At 41.0% G+C, this 21389-nt stretch overlaps 1 protein-coding gene across 19 annotated transcripts in view; it reads right to left on the reverse strand.

The window, feature by feature from the left end:
* The window catches only part of SOX5 (SRY-box transcription factor 5), a 608493-nt gene that overhangs the window by 39384 nt on the left and 547720 nt on the right, over window positions 1–21389 (reverse strand). For 18 of the 19 annotated variants that reach the window (XM_068190516.1, XM_068190517.1, XM_068190518.1 and 15 more), the window contains one exon: window positions 14897–15043. In XM_068190516.1, the coding sequence (XP_068046617.1) occupies window positions 14897–15043 (147 nt within the window). The remainder of the gene's footprint in view (window positions 1–14896; window positions 15044–21389) is intronic. The other variant, XM_068190507.1, reaches the window with a different exon arrangement.

A 21389-nucleotide genomic window follows, 5' to 3' on the forward strand; every position in this document is an offset into this window, starting at 1 on the left:
TGTCCATGGAGAAAAGCGGTGCAGGAACATAACAAGTGAATCTGTTTTGTAGTACCTGGGACAAAGAGGACTTCTCCCCCAGTCTTCTTTTGCAACACTAGGGACTCTCAGTGAGGATATTCGGGGGACTTCTTCCTCTCAGAGAGATCCCTAACAACCTCCCCTCTCCTTTTTCTTTACAGGAAGTGTAGTTGTCAGAAAAGAAGTTAGCCACCATAAAGACTAATTTGATGCCCTGAAAAGCCCAAACTCTGATTTTGTCTGCTCTGCACGTTGTCACAGTAAAAACCAGAGGGCTGCTGGGAGGTTCTCACTTTGTATTTAGCAGTGCTGTTTCCCAAACTGCATACAGAACTCCCAAACAGATATAGGAGGAACAAAAGAGGGGCATGCAAAATGACCTATTTATGAGATGGCAGACTCCTTCTCCAGCCCACAGCTTTGCATGTGACACACAGCACTCACCCTACAGTACCTGTCCTGTCAAGCACAGAACACAGAGGCTCAAATAACAGAGGAGAAACCACAAAATTCTAAGATCACTTTAGTCCTCCTGTTGTCCCAGACATGGAAGAGTGGGATGTTTCAGTTGCAGGACAGCCTAAAAGCAGTGTCTAGGGAGAGAACTACAGAACTGCTCCTCAAAGTCTGTATCCAGAGATGACCTGGGGAAAAGGCCTTCCTTTTGTGCAGCATCTGGTCAGACCTCTGCACACAGAAGCAACTCTTTAAAGGTCTTCAGGAGAGACTGCACTTGGACCTTGTCCTCTGGGGTCTTGTGGAGCACAAGGCAGGCTGCTTGGACATGAGAATACACCAGAACATGCAGCTGAGCAGAATGAACAACCTGGTATGTGTTTACCGAAAATTCATTTGTTTAGTTTCACAAATCTTCAGAGACATATCCTCCAAACCACACTTGCAGCTTCTGGCTGCCTTTGGGCTGTCAAAATGCCCAACCATCCTTGTGAACCCTGCTAGTAATCTCCACAGACAAATAGCACAATGTGTTTGAGGAAAGCAGCCAGTATGAGATTTCTAGGCTCATTTTCCTTGAACACGAGTTTTCAGTCACACCAACCTCTAGGGAAAGCTGATGACTTATGGATGCTTATCCCAATCCAGCTCCAAACTTCAAGCATTCGTTTTCATCCACACAGAAGTAAATTACTTAGTCCTATCACCATTATTCTTCTAAGTGGACATTTGCTCTTCTGTTTGACTGGAACCAGCAGAAGTGAGAGTTGCTCACCACATGGCTGAGAGGACCCAGTAAAAGGATTTTCAGTACTGCATTTACTTGCAGCTCATAATGGAAAACCTCCTTCCTATTCTGCATCTCTAGAATGAGTGAAAATTTCAGTCAGCAGCCTCATATACAGAAAAAGGCTCAGTGAAGCTGCTTCTGAGCAAATCTTGCCAGGTTGGTCCTGAAATGAGAAGGGTCCATGTTGAGTAAAGATAAAACATGAGGCAGGGTGGAAAGACTATTCACTTGGGATTCTCCTTGTCTGTGCCTCATGCCAAACCTGGGTCCTGCTGTTAGCATTTTCCGTCTAACTGTTGTTCAGCTGCATTTCCCACATCACTGCTCCACCTGTTTATTTGGTATAATGTCATTAATGAAGTGCTTTGGTCAGAGGCTAAGCAGGAGGAGTGATTTAGGCACAAGTCAGCAGGGACTGATGCAGACACTGCAAATCTGCAGAGGAAGATGAAAACCTGTTTTTCACAATTTTAACCATGAAAATCACATCACATGGGGTAAAAATCCTTAGAGAGGATCACAACATTGTGGGGCAAAGGAAGGGAAAATATTCTTCCTATGAAGACTGCTTCTCCCAAACTGCCCCCAGTGAAATACAGAGCAACCAGTAAAGTACAAGAGGGGAAAAAATCATTTCTCCAGTGTACCATAAAAAATATTAATTAATTAGAGCTCATAATTACTCTGAAAGCTTTTGCCTTATTTTACAACTGGGAAGAATAAGGCACAAAGTGGCTAAATTATTTGCCTAATCTCACACAGTGAGTCAACAGCTGAGTCACAAGGAAGAGCAGAGCCACTCTTCCTCAGAGCAGTGTTTGGGAGTTCCTTTGGTACTGTACTGAACATCCCAAAATGTCCAGCTGCTTCAAAACAAATTGCAAAAAAAGTAAACAGAGGTCAGGCTGTTTGATCTGTGGTTGTCTATTCCTGAAGTTGTCCTGGGTGGAAACTGTAGTGGTCTGTGCCCCAGTTAATTTTGCTTTTTTAAATCCTTTCTGCATAATTCTGCCCCAATGAAACCCAGAAGGTTGAACGTGTGGAGTTGTGTCCTTATTAATGCCCTCTTCCACCTACAGCAAGGCTGTTTAAAAAGTGGAAATAGACATTGGACTGGATTTTGTTGCTGCCTAAACTGAACCTCGAGTCAACACCTTCCAAGGAATAATCCCCAGCAAATGTTACGCAGAATGAACAGCAATAAAAACGACAAACCTGAAAGGATGGGGAAAGACTTGGAAGGAAATAAAACAAGGACCTGCAAAGCCAAACAGCATTACAAACTGGTACATTTTAAATGAACAACAAGAAAACAGAAGCCACACTGATCAAAGCCTCCCACCTCCTCTCTGTGGTGGATGACACCTTCGCTGGGGGCACACCACCACCTCTAACCCCACACCTGCAAAAGGAATTAATTTCAAAAAGAATACAGACCAAAGAGAACCATATCAAAACAAATTAGCAACAGACCCCTCATCCTGCTGTGGTCAAGCAGGAGAGGCAGAGATGCTCACAGTTGCTAAGATTCAGGGGAAAAAAAGACAAAACAAAACCAACCCCTCCCCCACCCAAAAAAAACCCCAGCTGTTGAAAACTTTAGAAGAAACAAGTCCAAAGACCTTGAAAGAAAAGAGAATTCAAACAGCTTGGACAACTGGCAGGGGGCTAAGAAATTCCTTTTCAAAAAACACCTGTGCTTTCTCTGACTTTGGATATCGCTATGCAGCCTAGGTAGATTTTTCACTAAGAGAGGCAGCAAGTACAGCCCTACGAATATGTAGTGCAAAGATAATATACACTGTGTTTATGTACAGATGCACACAACTGCAACAAAAATGTCAAGATACGTTTTGCAACTGTAGATATGACCTGCCTGACAATTTGTTTTTCCAACTAATAGCTTGTCAAAGGAAAACTATCAATACAAAGCTCATCTGTCTTTAACGTTTGCATGCTATTAAAAACATCCCAGATCACTAAAATCAAAATGATTTTACACTTGATCCTACCAGGTATCTTTCTGTTTCATCTCCTTTTAGCAGCAAGATGAAATCTGTCGCCCTGATTTCTTAGGATTTTCTAAAGCCTTCTGAATTTACATTCTTGTAGAGAACTTTCTCACGCAACTTTCTGTGAACAACCTATTGTTTTGCATTCTTTCATAGAGGCGGAGAAATTTGATAGACTGGTAGTTTGTCCAGTGTTGTTGGAGAGGTGGCACGTTCACCTTCCAATCCACTGGTACCTTTTGAGAACTATAAATGATTTGAGTCAGAAAAAATAAATTAGTCTCTTCATGGTGACCAAAGCGGTGGTGCGTCGTTTTTCCTTGTGTCCTCTGGTGACAGAAATCTAATCAGCAGCTGCAGAAACTGGAGGGAGTTTAAGGTACTGAAGGGAATGTTGAAAGCCAACACATGCTCCTTCAGTAAATACTGCACTCATAGAAGAATTTGTTTAATATTTGTACCCCATCCATGATCCCATATGTGGGGGTAAACCACTTGAGAGAACATCTGTTGGGAATGGCTGGGAATTGTAGCAGCCATGCCTTTTTTCAATTGCTGATCCCTTTGGTCATGCCAGAGAGACTCAGGTTCATTTCCTGACTTTACAACAAAGTTTCTCTGTGAATTTGAGTAAGCCACTCCTTATCTAACCTTCTGTACACGGCCACTAACATCTTTGTGAAGTTACCATAAAATATCACCAAATATAAATTCTAGTGATCTTCACAGGAGCACATGGCTACTGAAAGCAAAGGGTCACCCCTTTGTCTCAACTCTCTCACAAAACTGGAGACAAGACAAACTTTCACCTATGAAAAGGGTTTATTCTATGCAAACTGGGAACACATCAGACATGTTTATGAAACTGCATGGCAATACCACTATTTGCAACCCTTTAAGTTTAGGAACTACTCTTGATGTTATATTTCTCTCTCTCTCTATCTATATATCTATATCTATATCTATATCTATATCTATATCTATATCTATATCTATATCCACACATATTGACCTTACCTGTGTTTATTACTATTTGCTGCTGAATGCAGAATACAAGCAGAAGAGTGCTTAAGAAGTATGCAGCCCCCCCTTGGTGCACAGACTTCAGATCCTATTCCTGATTCACACCAGCAGAAATGAAATCACCATCAGGACCAGTATTGGGGCCAAATTGCTGGCAGGCACAATGAACCACTAATTGCTGGATTCATTAGTAAGACTCATAGTTTGTCCCCATGAGATGCTGAATACTTTCAGCTCCTTTTAAAACCTTGCATCTTAGAAATCAAAATTAACAACAGCAAACTAGTATTTTTGTTACACTGTTGAAACTCAGCAGGAAATTGAAGTCAGATCACAGGAAAGCTAAAATTCCATTATGCAAAATTAGGCAGATTTTTATCTATCCCTTCCCTGTTAATTCTGGAGAACACGCATGCAACCACACACAATAGCTACTCCATGCTGTTCCTCAAGCCTAAACAATTGGTTAAAATAGTTTTTATAATGCTGACAACTGCCTCACAAAATACCTTTAAAATCCCCCAGTACCACATTATTAAGACCAACCTATTCTTTTCAGGCATAAAACAAATGTCTATTTAAGAACACATCCAAATGCATTTCCATCACTCAGCCAGAGCACTTTCACCTCCCAGAAGCTGACACTGTAAGAGATGGAAAGAGAGAGAGAGAGATAGAGAAGAGACCTCCAGTCCACCTACTGGCTTCACTGAAGGCAGTGAATCCAGCTCTAGCTCATTTCAAGTAGGTTCAACTGTGTCAAAGGTTACCCACAAGCTATTTCTTGATGATTTATAGCTGATGTCTACAGATCTCCTTTTATTTCAATGATGACTTTAATACAGATGTTAAGACATTCTTTGTCTTCACAGAAGTGTATGAGAGGGGAAGTTGACATCTTAAAGAATTCTAAGGGACTGATTCACTTTTTCTGAACAGGGCCAGCTCTGGGCAGTTTTCATATCTTATCCAAAAGGGAAAAAAAAAAAAAAAAAAAAAAGGAAAAAAAGCCCCCTTTGCCCTTTTCTCCTATGCTAAAGCTGCTATGTTTCTGTGACTTTTTCTGGGCACAAATCCTAGAGCACTGACTCAATGTGTATGTCACCAGTTAATTATCATCAAGACAAGGCACTGGGGCACTTGGTAAGCATTAGATAATTTTATCTCTTCACCAGTAGTAACATGTATTTATACAGCATTATTTTGCTCTGCTTGAGCCCAGAAGGGTTTACAAAGTGAGTCCCAAAAGATACCACCATGGGAATCCTTCCAGCCAGCACTGAGCCACCATCATTTGGGGGTGAGGAACAGCAGCACAGGAAAGGCAATAGCAGGACATACCATGTCCATTTGAGATTGCAGATGTCACACTGCTGAAACTGCTGAGAGTTGTCCAAATGTGAGACCGTTTTTAACCTCAGCTTTAGTCTGTGTGTGTGAGTCTGCACAAGGTCTGTGTGTATGTATGTGTTGAATTTTCCTGACTCCAAGTTTGGTCTTTACAGAAAATGTTGAAGGTACAGATTATTCACTAATTTATGACAAATAATAAGCAAATAGAGATAAATTATTTTCAATTAATTAAATGCAGACTCTATTTTCTGTAGACATTTGAAATTAGGAGGAGAGTACCCAGAAAGGGAAAGAAAATAACTTCAGAGAAGACTAAGAGTATTGGAAATAAGCACAAGAGGGGGTCATTCTGGTGTGCAAGCAAGACAGAAAAAAAGCCAGGAATTTAGATTAGCAGAGCTCAAGATTGACCAAGGCAACCAACAAGCTAAATTCAAAATATATTGACTTACAGCTGTAACATGAAGCCTATACAGCTCTTAGCATGGCTAAAGATAAAAATAATCAGTGACCTGGAATGACTGCTCTCCCTGAGAGAGCTACCTTTGGAAAGAAAGAAATTCACAAGAACCCACACAACAAAAACGCTCTCCAGAATTGCTACATACATCTGTTTTCTCTCTAATTGTACACTGAATTAAAGCTGCTTTACTAATCCTGTCACTGCATTACTCCCTTTTGCGGTACACTGCTTCACAGCTCTCTCTGGAGCGTTCTGGAGATGAATACATGCACCCAGCTCTGGAGAGCTTTCGGTGCGCGTTCTCCCATGGGGATGTCAGGCTGGGCCGTGTTTGTCACCGAGCAGCTCCTGCTGGGCTGGGACTCACAGAACCCAGCGTGGCTGATCCTGACGTGAGCTGTCACTGCCCGGCACGACAGCTGAGACAGAGCCTGGGACAGACTCCTGGGCTCCATCTCCACACACACAGAGCACACAGGCTTCCAACACACCAGCACGTGCTGGCACAGCCACTAGGAAACTTGGAGGAACACTAATAACTTATGAAATACCTCTGAAGTTAAAATACTCCTGTAACATCATGACTCTAAATTGAAAAACTTCCTCTGCGCTGCTCCCATCAGAGACATGGTCTTCTCCTCCATGCACTCCACTGCCAAGATACTCAGAAATCTTTTATCAAGCACTTTTTTCCTAATATCTTTTTTTACCAGTTCTGGCAATAGCTTATCTTTTCTTTAAAAGCAGCAAGGAAAAATGTAGCAACTTGGATTGAAACAAACAGAAACTAAACTCATTCAATAGCACAAAATGTACACATTGGAGTTCACAGTCTGACAGCATCAATGGATTAGGACATGTGATCAAGAGTGAAATTTTAAACCAGTTTCATATGTTAGAGCCTGTCTCATCAGCTTGTCTGCCTCTGATGTTCTTCGGATATTCACAAATTTTCTCTCTGGACATTACTGAAACACTTTTACTGGGAGATTCTGCAGTAGAAAGTCTAATTCTGCTGTGAGGTATTTATGTCTTAGCAGAATTGTCAAGATGAAATCTTCTGTCATTTGAGACTGAAAATTAATCCCACTTTAATAAAAAAGTTACTCATAGATTAATTTCCTTAGCTGCTTTCTAAGCCTTTGAGATACATTTATACCAATCTCTAAGTTTCAGGCATGACAACATGAAGATTTTTTTTTTAAATGAGATTCTTACATACTCACAAGACTTCAGGACCTTGGACCTTAAGGAGGCTACATTATGAAATCAAAACACGTAGCCACGCTGCTTTGAAAAATATGTGTACTCTAAAGTGATGCTTTCCACATAATGTTTCTGAATCCCTCTTTTGCAACAGCTCATTTTACACTGAACAATTCAAACTGCATTCTGTATAACAAATGTGTAGTTCTGAGAAACCTGAGTGAAACAGTTGCCAAGCACTTCATATAAATCTAAAGTTAATACTAATCTAAAAGAAACTGTCTTGTTGAATTTGAAAATAAAACAGATTTTTCCACTCTGCTGCTAAATTTTGCTTCTTTTCAGATATCCACAGCTACCAGGGATTAGAGATTAAAATGTTTCAGATTAAAATATTTTTGGAGCTCCCTTGTTTCGTGTTTATCATTCAGCTGCGGGTTCAGGAATCCTTACTGCAAAACTTACTTCTCTGCCGCTTACTTTGAATTGCATTCTGTCAGAACACATCAAGAGGAGCTAATTTCAAATCCAGCATGTAGCATGGATACAAACCACCCTTCTGCAGAAAAAACAAGCAGCTTCTGGGGGCTGTCAGACTGATCACACTGGAACTTCATTCTATCACCTCAGAAACTCCCTTCCTGTGTTGAAAAGGAGTTGTGCATTTGGTAAGAGGTGGCTCTGCCGCTGTCCACTACACAGGCCTGCCAACACAGCCTCTGCACTATTCTTCTGACTGCTGACAAACATAGTGAAATGCTCAAACACCTGATCTGAAGCTGCAAAAGGGAAGGTTTAATTCCTGATGGGAAGTGCCTGGTTCCTTTCTGGAAGTCTCTGGGAGAGTGAGAGCTCTCTGCTTTGTTTCAAGCTCCCTCCTAATCCATGGGACAGGTACATTGCTACAGTGCCATCACCTGCACAAGCCTGTGCTCCTGGAATAAACACATCCCTTGATTCAGGGACTCTTAACAGCCCAGAGTCTAAAAACAAGTCACTGGAATAAAGGATGACCTTTAATAAGAATTTCACATTCTGAAGGAAACTGTACATTAATCTGATATTGGCCTAACTCCCTGGTTTGTTATCTATATTTAACTTACAGCTAATATTGGTCCCCTATCTTTTCAGTACTGCTATACAGTGAAGAATGAACTTCATGTATTTCTCCTCATGGCTGGTTCCCCTTCTTCAGCATAAAGACCTTCTGATAAATTTTTTTAACTCTCCCTCCCAGAGACTAAGGTCACCCAAATGCAAGGAGTATCAGCAAAAACCACTGCAACCAGAAAAATAAAATTTTTTTCTCAGTTGCATTATGCAGCTCCAGACTGCATGCTCTCCTAAAGCCCTTTTACTGCTATTTTTAGGACTTTGTGGACAACTGGCACCATCAGCTCAACAGCTCTCTCAGTGGCATTAAAAAACCCTTGACTTTGTGACACTGTTTTCTTATTTGGGAGTAATCCAGTCTCTTCTTGCTCTTTCTCATCCAAGCTCTTCGTTCCAACTGACAGAAGAAGGGCAGTTCTGTCAGAAAAAGCTTCTGAGAAGTTAATGCTCAGGTATTTCTAAGTAACAGGGTAAGACACTGAGCAGAAGCCCAGTACCAGATCCCAGCACCCCTGAGCACTGAGGGGTTCTGGAAACAGCCTCCAGTGCCTGCTGTAATACCTTGGTGTTCAGTTTGAATGGGGATCATCTACACAAAACTACTGAGAGCTACTACCTGCAGCCCACCCCACCAATTTTATTTATCTACATCAGGTGCAGAAGGCATTAACAGCAGAGAAATAGTGAGGACACAGTGACTGTTTTTTACCACTTTGCTTTACACCTTTGCTGCTCCCTGTCTGGTTTCTGAGGACCTCTCTCTCAGCAATAAAGCTCGATACTTGTGTATCTCACTTTTGTTTTGCCATCATTTGGCAAATTTGGCAGATTTTGGAGGGTTTTTCTCCCTTTTTGTTGTATTTTCTTCTGAGTTTTCACTATAAAAAGTGCCAGCTGAGCCTGACAAGGGTTAATTGCCTGGCAGCTCTGCTGGTGAGGCATGCTCGTGCCAGAGAGACACGGTATCAGGAAAGAAGAGCTGTGGACAGCTCATCTGAAAAAGCATCCTAGGAGCCCTTCCACGTATCTAATTTATTTTTAGGAAAGCAAGGAGGGCTGTTAGGCAGGCAGAATGCTGTGCAAGGCCTTGCTGCTGCTGCTGTTTAGATACTGCTATTAACATTGCTTTTATTGTTTGGAACCATTAGCTATTTTAGAAAAGCACCTTAAGAAGTTCCATTAATACTCATCATTTCACTGTGCTCCAGCAAATGGTTTAAAAAGTCATTGTTTATATGCTAGCACGTCATATACAGGCAGAAGAGCAAGGAAGAGGAAAACAACTTCAAAGATTCTGTCACCAACTCCCCATTTTACTATTTAGGATCAAAAGCATGGGCAGCAAATGAGAAAGGCTCTCAGATAAAGAGATTATTAACTACAAGAATGGACAGGGAGACTGAAGAAAGAGTATAGCACAGATGAGGTCTCAGTTTACAGCTCCCTACTCATCACTGCATCTGTACTGTAAACTTTTCCTTGATTATCTTATAGCTATTTCTGACCTGTCTGATGCTCTGGCAAGGGGATTGGGAAATGCAATCACTGAAAAATGTTTTGGATGTACTGATGTATAATATTCTAGAGCTAATTGTTATTCCGGTGCTGAAAAGATTAATAGATTAATTTAGCAAGGATTTTTTTTTTTAATCAGTGGCATATGAAGAATTATGTCCAGCTTGGAAGCTCTCGAAAATAGAAGAGCTTGCAAATGCTGGAGATAAAACTTCTGTAAATATAGCCTCAGTGTTTTATCAGGGATGCTGCGTCTTGCATCACTTTAATGAGAACTGCTGTCCTTCATTCTAAAATACCTCAGCACTCTAATGAAAATAAGGTTGCCTTAATTTCCTGTTGCTGGGACAGGCATTCAGCAGGTGCTGAGGTCTCCAGCCACTAAACAGGACAAGAACTGCCATCAGTACATGGGGCCTAACATGTGCTGTGGATTAGTTTCAGACAGGTTCCTCTTCTCTGCTCTTCAGAGTTAAGACATTGTCCCCCCCCAACACAATCATGCCCTTTGATCACCTGTACACAGCCATTTTATCATTTTAATTTAAATTAGATGATTTCCCTTAGCATGTTCACAAATAGCAGCTCTAGGGGTACAAGGAGTCTGCATGTCCACTTTTCAGCCAGGCTTCTGCCACAGTCACAGTCATGTGGCAAGTGAGTGATGCAGCTGTGCACATAATGGGGACTAATGTTTTCCCCAAGATCTTCCCAGGATAAAATTCCACATTCTGCACCATCATATGAAAGGGAGAGATGAGAGAAAGGGAGACAAACGCACCCAACTTCATAGGGCTGCTTAGGGTAGTCCATAAGAATGAACTTCAAGTCAACAATTTGGCTGGAGTTGAATCAGAAATACCATACAGATGAGTTTTATGTGCCTTTTTACTGTTTTAGGGCCTTTTCCTTCTTTTCTTCAGATGTCTTCCTTCTTTTTTCCACTATATTTTTATAAAGAAAACCTTCCTACCAAAACCAGGTAGTCCCATCATCAATATTGCCTGGGACAGGAAAATCCACAACCAGCTCCTCACAGCCCATTTACCTTTCCTTGTAACATAGCCTATGGTGTGTCTGAATTAAAATGCCCCTTTCCAAAGGCTCTCAGTCTTTATTTTTCCCCTGGTCTCCTATGGACTTGGTAAGAAAGTCAGCAGTGACTCTGTAGCTTCCTGACCTTCCCTAGATAAGAATGGAGCAAGCACACCTTGGTCCCCTTCTGTCCTTCACATTCCACAAGCAGAATGCAAAACACAGCTGGTGCTTGTGGCAGCAGCTGGAGCACTATGAGCAGACACCCTTCAAAAGTGGAAGAAGTTCTTCTGGAGAGACTCTGGCCATCTTAAGGCCAATCTGCACAAGCACTAAAACTTTCAAAGGCCATTTAATTGTTGTCCATAGGTGACACGAAGAAAATTCCATCAGAAGTGTTCACTTTGGTGATCAGATAACGTGAAACTAAAGCACCCTCTTCAGTTAAAGATTCAGATCGATATTTCTCTGAATATTGCAGCTGAGGAGAAACTGATTGTGTATATCCAGCTGCTAAGTGCTGCTTCTGGCTTGTCTGAAACACATTTCCTTTCCCTGTCACAACTCCCAGGTGCTACTGCAGAGCAAATGGCAGCATTGCTGCCAGAAGTATTTGAACAGAACAAAAAAAAAGAATTGATTTGGACAATCTGCGTGCTCTTGTCATTGGTGGAGACACAACTGTGAGTAGGGTTAGGGCTGAGGCCACAACAAGGTTAAAAGTGCCCAGGAATTCTCTCCTGTCACATTTCACACTGAATTGCTCCTGTTTTACAGCAGATGCTACAGACAATACACTGTGCTCCATTAAATAGGGGGAACGTTTAGCTACATTTACAAGCTGCAATGGAAACTCACTCCAGAGTTACTGCACTTGAAAGGTTACATGGAAAGTGCCAGGATATTGCAGCATGCAGGCACTAGATTTATCCACACCACATAAACAGCAAGAAACAAAGGCAGGAATGAACAGGGCCCCAACCATTTACAAGTGGGGATGAAGTTGTTGTCCTCATCCAAGGGTATAAAGCACCTGATCTGAAGGCAGTGAAGACTGGAGCTATCAGGTGAGAGTCCTGGTAGCATGGCAGAGGTCACAGTTCAGACAAACATAGTGTCTACAAGCAACGTTGCTTTATTTTATCTTGTGCACGGCCTTGTGCCAGCAAGAGGCTTGAAATGAATCACAAGGAGGGCTGGAAAGTTATTCTGCCTAGTCCTTATCTGCACCTCTGCCTGCTCTCTCCTGCCTGGGAGCCTGCAAGCACCTCGAACAGCCAACAGGGCAGCACGCAGGCATTTACACGATCAAAGGCAAAATGTGCTTAAGACAGACTTTGGAAATCCAGCACAATTTGGCAAACTTCAAAGCTAGTTGCCTTTCAAGCAGGCTGTGGAGGAGGCCTTGGTAAATTTGAATGGTATGATTAGCATACCGGCTGTTTTTAAAACTGCTTGGGAAGAAGCTGTGTTAAAATCCATTTCCGCAAGACACACGCGTTTTTCTTTTGGACGGCCTCCACTAGCTCTGTTTCTTAAATCAGTTTTTCTGGCATGGATTTCTTCTTGGAAGAATGTACGACACCAGCTCGGCTTCCTAACCAAAACTTGACAGAATGTGTGCAGCACAGCATAATGGCAGCTCTTCTCCATGGCTTCCTGAAAGACAGAGCCCTGGGAAGTGAATCTGACTATTCCAGGTCACATCTGCTGAGAGGAGAGCAGCATGGCAGGAGATGCCAGGGCAGCCTGTCCATCACAGTGTTCAAACACTGGTGAGGGCCACTGAAAAAGCCTTGCCAAAACAGGAGTTGCCAAGGTCTTAGAGGAGTTTCAGGGATGTTTTCAAGTCTTACTAGATTTAAAGGATGATCCTTGGCAAACTCCCCCTGATGCTTCTCAGCATTTCTAGAGCCAACAGTTGTTCCATCTGCTGCTGAAGCTGACTTTGAAGAATCCTTGCAAAGAGCAGCACACTAACTTTAACACCACACAAGAGAAGAAAAAGCCACAGCTTTTCAGAAGTGACCTAGATGTTTGCCAGTAGCTTGACACACTCTCAGGTAAGGCTGTCTCCTTGTCTCCAAACACTTGAGTGTATTACCAAAGCTGTGCCAGTGTAAACTGTGGGCTGAAAATAGAGATTCAGTAAACAGCATCTATTGAAAGCTATTCTGAGGCATTAACTATTCATCTGTGGAGGTCTGATGTACAGTAAGAGTGAGAAAGATCACCACAAACTAACTTCAGGAACCAAACTGCTAATAGGGATTAAAAAAAAATTAAAAAGTCTGTGAAACTGAAGACCCATTCCCTGGTGACAATTAGAAAAAAATTAAATATAAAAAAAAATCAGCAAAGAAAATAAACTTTTGGAGCTGTTGAACACAAACAAGCTGTGAAAAAGCAAAGGAAGGTCCACACAGACACCAAGGAAGGTGTTTAGTTCCAACACATAAACTTCAGTTTCTGCCATTATGATGGATTTGCCAATGTGTTTCTGAGCCAGGCCACTGCACTGTTGTGTAAGCCTTTTTCTAATTACTGTGGGCTCTATAAAGGTTTCTTTACCATTTAGTATTATAAATAATTGTGCTTCCAGGCTGGGTTCAAAGCTCAGAGCAGCACTGGCACAGCAGCCCAGGCAGGTCAGGTGCCCTCTCTGCAGCTCCCACCTCCCTGGTGCTGAGGACAGACAGAGTGATATGTCTGTCATACGCCATTACCATTAGAACAGAATCTTGTTCTTTTATTACAGCTGAACTCCGCCGGATCTCTCAGCAGGAATGCTAAGTGAAATCAATGTCTTGGATTTCCAGGCTGAGCGTGGAGGTCACAGCCACTCTATCATTTCTCAGCATTATCCCTTCTCTTTCTCTCGCGCTCTCTCAGAGCCTCCAACTGGCACACAGCAGATTGAAAACAGCATGCAGCACAGGACTTACTCTGCACAATTTTACAGCCTTTTGGAGCCCCCTTCCTTTCCTTTTGGCCCGCTTTTTTAGTTTATTTTTCCCCCCGCCTTTGCAAAATAAGTTCTGTTTGTCTCCTACAGAACTGCAAGCCAAAGGCACTGGAACACCTAAAAATACAAAAAAGCAATAAGAGAAAGGAGACAACAGAGCTGATCTTGACAGCTGCCAATTAAAAAAGGCTATGCTCGATGCGACCAGCAGATATGGCAGGCCTTGGAGTCCTGCAATAGCCACAAAATACACACTGTGCTCCTTAGATCTCATGAGGAACTCTCCTGCTGCACAGGAGAAGAAAAATCAACCTTGAGATTTTAAGTGTAGGAGATCTACAAGCTGCCAGCCACACACAAGACCCCCCCTCTTATAAAATGTACTAAGTGGGTAACCAAACACTTTTTTAAAAACCCAAAACCCAACCATCTACCATCAAGTACTGCACAGCTTTGTGATTTCTTGCTCTAAGAGAAGAGGCCAAGCCAAGGAAAAGCCACAGGAAGTAACAGAGTCTACAGTAAGGGGAGAGAGAGAAGACAAGCTAGAGCTTGATTCATCAACACAGCAGCCTCTGATTTCAAGCCACGTCTCTCACTCTTCGAACACGTATCTCACTCAGCTGACAATGGTATTATTTATTTGTCTGGTTATTTTTAATCTGTGCTGCTTTACTGTTAAGGTAAAAACAAGACACCACTGTCAATTCAAGGAATCTCTCCTGACGTGATAAAGGACATGGACAGCATGCTAGAGGGCACTAACAAAAAGGAAGGACACATTTTTCACCCAGTTCTTGCTGTCACCCAAATAGGACAGTTTTCTCCCCGCATTCCTTAGCTGAATTCTTCCTGGCTGTTTTGCAACAATGCCCTCCCATTTCAGGGAGCTGTACTGGGAACAAAGCTTCCTGCAGCCCAGAGGCCCAGGCCTGGTACTGTACCTTGCTCTTGGGAGGAGGGCTGTTTGTGCTCTTCTCTGTGTGGATGCTGGTAGGGGACACAGCAGCACCAAGGTTCCCCTGGGGAATGCCAGGAATCTTGCCTCCCGGAGACACTTGCATCGCAGCAAGTTGGGCAGCATACAACTGCTGGAAAAACAGAACAAAACAAAAAAAAACCAAAACAAAAACAAAAACAAAAAAAAACCACAAGATGAGAAAAAATTGGGGTGGGGAGGAAGACAGGAGACACATCATAAATAAATAAATAAATAAATAATCTTCCCAAAACTTTTCCTATGGCAGATGATACATTTTCCTTCCAATGGGCATTTTTTATTTAGCACAAATGTGTTTCAAGACATGAGCTGTCATCTTCACTTTTGTGACTCATTCCTCCAGGGATGAACCAGAGATGTCACCATGAGAAGTGTCCCAGCTTCCCTGTGTGTCCAGGGATTCAAAACAGGGAACAGAAGCTAATCCCCATGGTTTGCCTGAGCTACTGGACCATCCTTCCTTTCCTGAGATGACACAGGCATAACAGCATTTCCACCAGTAATATGCACCAACCCCTGTGAAGCACATGTGCTGCTGGATATGATGGTCTCTGTGCTACCATTTCATGTTTTTTTGTTTTATTTGCTGTGTTTTCCCTGTTTTCCCCCAGGCTGTAAGGTGTCTGGGACAGGGAATGTCAAAATTTTCTTTAGCAATTATGGTAGGAGTCCACTGTCAGTTGAGTTGTGGGAAACCACTAGAGTCAATATATATATACACATATCAATGGCAAAGTGCTGTCCATTAACTATGAGAAGCCCCAGTTAATTCAAAGAAGCCTTTCTGTGATAGATGCAACGCAGACACAGAGTGGAAATGTTTTTCTCTTCAAAACTTTAACCAGTAAGGCACTTTAAATACATATTTCTTTATTAAAATGTGAATACTTATAATCACAGTCATCTGCTTAAAGCTAAGCACTACAGTAAGAGTTTAAGGGACAGAGATCAAAAGCAGTTAGAAAGTTAGAAAGCAAACTAGAAGTGCCTGGAAGCTCCCCTGACCTCCCAATGAAACATGGAGAAAATAAACATGGTGGGCAGGATAAGCAACAATTGCTGCTGCTTTGTGAACAGGGAGGAATTCCCAAGTCAGAAGCCCAGGAGAGCAGGAATGGACTAACAAAGATTTTCCCTGCTCAGCCCCAGCATCCCTTTCCAGGACCCACCCAAGTGCTGTGTGAGTGCTTAGTGCTGGGCAGTACGCGTGTAACACTGATACCCTCTGCCTGCAGGGTAGCACCTACAGAGCTTCTGAGCTGCCATATGACAAGGGATAGCATGCAGAAATACGGAACTGGATGTGAAAAAAATGTGTGGCTTCAATACAGCTAAGGCTAAGGAGTCTTGTTGGCAGTGCTGAGTTGTTTTGCTGCTGTTTCTCAGTTAATTTTATGTGACAATAGAGGAATGAAGATGGGAGGGCACAAAGAAATGCCAACCCAAACCAGCAAGGCTGAAAGAGGAACCTGAGAATTCATGATGTGATTTTCTGCGTGGATCTGTGCAAAAGGTGCAGAGACATTGCTAACACGAACTCACAGCGCAAAAACCCTTGATCCAAGGGCTCTGAATCTTGCACAGCTCTGTGCATCTCCCCAGAGTCCCTGCACAAACTCTTCCCTTTGCTGCCGCAAAGCCCCAGCCCTTCCACACAGCTAAAAGTAGCCCACTGCTCTTTCAAGTGTAATCAGTCACCAAGTTCCTACTTATTTCTTTTTCACTCTATTCTTTTCAGACTCTCTATTATTTTCAGTTTTGAATCCTTTTTATTTCTTTTCTCTACTTGGATCACTGCTTGATCCTTATTTTTCCATACTTGTTAATCACCAATAGTCCCTCCCATTCTGCCTCTTTCCCTATCAACCATTCATTCATCTGCTCTCTTTTTGCCTTTTCCTCAAATTCATTTATTAATTTTCCCCCAGCGAGTCTGAGCCAAAAAGATGCAAATCAGCAACAGATAAAGTCATCAAAAACAACCCAGCCCCAAGTAAGTCACAGATTCAAATGTCTGTATTTATCAGTTGAAGCTCATATCCATTCACTCTTTCTAAAGAAGCCCAAATTCTGCAGGGAGAAAGGAACAGGGTATCTATGAACCAGGGAAGAACTACAGCAGGCAGTTCCATGAAAGCCAAGCCAGCATTAGGCATGAATTATATATATAATATATCAGAAGGGCAATGGCTGTTAAATAAATAGGATCTATGACTAGGGAACACCTCAAACATAATGGGACTCTGGGGTGACAGAGCAGATCTAGGGAAAGATTTTCCTTTTCTTTTGCTCCCTGGTGAAAAAATGACAAAACAAATTCAGGCAACTATGAGAAAAAGACAAAAGAAAGTGAAATGGCCATTAAGCAAGAAAGGTTCAAGCTTGCTGCTATCTATAGATTAGATATCAGAGAACATGTCTAGTCCACATAAAATAGGGTAAAAATGACAGTCAAGTTTGGACAACTGGAGATTCCTGACAGACCATACAGGGCCAGAGCTTCACAGAAATTTCTAGGGGGAAAGACTTTCCCAAATGAATCTTTATCTAAAGATGGAATCATGAGAACTGAACGACATGAAATACACTCACAACACCACATCCAGGGATCTGCACACCTCACACCCTCCAGTGGTCTGTGAGCAATGGCTGGAAGCCAGCTCCTCCTCACAGTTCTGTCCTCAGCCATCTTTCTGACAATTCATGCAAAGACCAAATAAGCACTGGGAATGAATTTTTCCATGCAGATGAAAGCCTTATTTTTGGGTAAAAAAACAGAATATATGAAATTTCAAATGTATGCCTTACTCTTATTTCGGGGATGGACATACCTGAAGAAAATGAAACACACAGTATGGTGTGGAGAAACCTGGAAGGAGGGGTGAAACAAAACCTATAAAGCCTTCATTCATGCTTTTTAAAACCTTCTGTCCTTCTGTTATCAGATTCAAAATCTCACCTCAATTTGATTTATTTTGAGAATTAAAACCAAACATTCAATAAAATTTTATAAATGGTCCCTTGTTAAGAGTCCTCTCTTGTAAGTCTCTGTCTGCAACACAAACCAACTATTCTACAGAAAAAGCAGTATCAGGCCCAGCTCTCAAAGGAAAAGCACGTGTTTATGAAATTGCAAGGGTCTGAAACCTATTTAACCAGGAAGATTGCTCCTGTATCACCATCCTATTTCAAAAAAATGTAAAGAAATACACAACATGCAGCACATTTCTTAAACTTTCCATATTTTTGAGCTTTTGCATTATTGAACTTGTCTATTCATATTTAAATGTTTCAGGACATCTCCAGCTTATACCCAAGGAAAGGGTAATGGTGTGACCTAGTGCTGTGAAACAAGATGGCAAAATGACAATAATTTGTGCATTCATTTGATAGACAAACTGAACTCCAACAAAAGAACATTTCTACCCCTGCTTCCCTACTGGCATCAGATTTTGGAACAATCAATAAATCTCTGCAGAAATATTCAACTATCATCTAAAATACATCCAAAAACATGCAATATTGCACATGGGCAGGGGAGATGGAAAATAATCATTTAGTTACAAACAAACAATAGATGTTACTTTTTAATTGCTTTTTCAGAAGCCCAAACCTGCCTTCTTGAATAAGTATTATGTATATTTTTAAATTCAGAATATTACCCTTATTTATTATAGCAAAAATAAACCTGCCTAAAGCTGTAGTGCTTCACTGATTGCAAGTGAATGCCTCGGCCTCAATAAAGCAGTAAGGACCCTATAGATAAAAGGTCCTTATATCCTACATAGGATAAAGTCACGTGTAGGACTTTACAAAGGGTAAACATTAAGAGACTCAAACCCAGTGTATTACAGGAGTGATAGAGAATAACATTGTTTTCCTTGCACTTTTTGAGGTCTTGGTTTCATCACTGTGTAGGATATAAGGACTTTTTATCTATAGGGTCTTGACTGCTTTATTGTGGCTGAGGCATTCACTTGCAATCAGTGATGCATTAGAGCTTTAGGCAGGTTTATTTTTGCTATACATAATAAGGATAATATTCTGGATTTAAAAAGATACATAATACTTATTCAAGAAGGCAGATTTGGGCTTATGAAAAAGCAATTAAAAAGTAACATCTATTGTTTATTTGTAACGAAATGATTATTTTCCGTCTCCCCTGCCCATGTGCAATATTGCATGTTTTGTTAATCTTTTCTCATTAACTCTTATGAAAATCTACAAGGAAGCAAAATCATCAGAACAAAAGCACAATTTGAAACACTTTAAAAGAAGCAGGAGGTATCGTTCATTTTTTTTAAGGCTGCCCCTCTATTCTTAAGGTATTAAACAAAAAAACCCCTTTCTCCCTGGGTCATCACCTAAACCATTTATAATTCTTCCAATATATTAAGCAGAAATATTCAGCTGAACTCTCTAAATGGACTAGTTCTAAGAGCTCTTGGCTTGATGACTCTGTAGTACATCAACAGCTAAGCCCTGAGGTTAGGCCAGCTCTGAAAACTTTCCCCTTGGGCATTGTTGTTATACGTTAACAATGCTCATTACTGCTTGGAGGGTACACTAAAAATGAATTCTTGTTCTATTAATACAGAAAATGAGAATGAGATTTAATAGCAATTTTAAAAAGGGTTGAACAAAGTGCTAGCAATTACACAGGCAGAAAGAGTTGATTCAAGCACCTATAGGCATTTGGATTACAGTATTATCTCTTATTAAAATATTTTTATTAGTGAACAGTGGAGATTAAGAGCTGTTCATAAAAAAAAAAAAAAAACACAGAGAGAGACAGGTGGTAGTGGGAAGTGAATCAGTTACTGCAATAAATTTGTTTCTGATAAAGTGTTTTTTCAGTGAAGACACCACAGCGATGAATTTACAAACCACTGTGCCTGAGTGTTTGAACTGTTGACTGATCCACCACTTCAATTTCTTTGTCATTCCAAGACCCATCATTAAAAATATACACATGAATGGCCTTTGTTTTTTTTTTCTTTTTTTTTTTTTTTTTTTTTTTTTGCATAATCAGGGGTGGTGGGGGGGAATGGCATAAAATGAGACTCACTCAGAATACATGAATTTAATTTTTCTTTACCTCGAATTTATGCTTACATAAGGCATGAAAACTTAGATTAAGGCAAAAAGAATTTTGCAGTTCTGCCTAATTTTGAATCTGTTCAGGTGGTTTTTCAGTTGAAAAGGAAAAAAGAATTCACTGAAAACAAACATTTGATGTACATCCTACTGTGAGGCAGGTTTTTAAAATTACTGGCAACATAGATAAAAGCTACAGAAAATAGAATTAAAGCTGCACTCATTAGTGATTAGTAGCAATGCTTGCTAGATATTCTCCCCAAAAAAAGTTCTTTATTTACATATTTGAAATGCCAGATTTTATTTTTGTCTGAGTTTCCTTCAAAGATTGTTAGTCAAACATCTCAAAGGCATACAATAATTTGTACATTCAAACTTCAGCAAAGGCTTCTAAGTGCCCCTTGCTTGCATCAAATGGGAGATTTTCAGAAAATAAAGATTTATTTGAACACAAGGACAGTCTGCTCCTTCAAAAACTTGCCCAAAGAACACATTGCAAGGTGAATTTGCTAGCTTTCACTTTGGAGTAATTTCAGATAATAACAATAGAGCTCAAGATCCTGAGATGCACTTAACTGTATTTCAGTTTATTTGGGGATTTATTTTATTTTGGTTAGTTCCACAGAGTTCTGAACACAGTCGAGAGCTATTACTGTTCCACCTCACATCTGCCTTAATCACAAACAATTCCCACAAGGAACTGCCCTGCTCCCAGTGCTGAGGTGTGCACAGACTCTCTGTGGCAAAGGACCTCGTCTGGACTAATGTTTCCTTTACTCACCAAGCAAAAAATAGCAAGCTGCAAGAAATGACCCCAAAACTGAAGGCCACACAGAGACTAGAGAAAACAAGCTAAATATTGAAAAGCTGCACTGCTCCTTCCCATGGCCTCCAAATCCAGCTGACTTTCTTTGAGAACTCCCACCCTGGCTACTCTCTGCATTTAGCCAAAGAGAAGCAGACAGGTGAGTAAATTGCATATCAAGGAACAATAATAAGTATTAGAAATTTGGGACTGGGCTAGTTAATAGATAATTAATATACTGCTTCTAATGAGAGAGCATTGGTGACATGTGGAGGAACTACCTAGAGAAATTTTGACTCATGATGTTTCAGTCAAGATCAGATGTGTTCCATGAAGGTGAACTTGTAAACAAGATTTATTGTGCTCAGTAATATTTTACATCTTGTTTTGTCAGACTAGCAACATAATAGCCTCTCTAGCCTCAAAAAAACCTGAGACTTAGAAGGAAACATTGAGGAAAACAAGTTCTCATTAGAAAAACCGTGAAGCATTCACAAACAGAACAAGGCTTCATTTATACACAGGCACATCCTTG

Source organism: Anomalospiza imberbis, chromosome 5, assembly GCF_031753505.1.
Source record: "Anomalospiza imberbis isolate Cuckoo-Finch-1a 21T00152 chromosome 5, ASM3175350v1, whole genome shotgun sequence".
Classification (NCBI taxonomy): Eukaryota; Metazoa; Chordata; class Aves; order Passeriformes; family Viduidae; genus Anomalospiza; species Anomalospiza imberbis.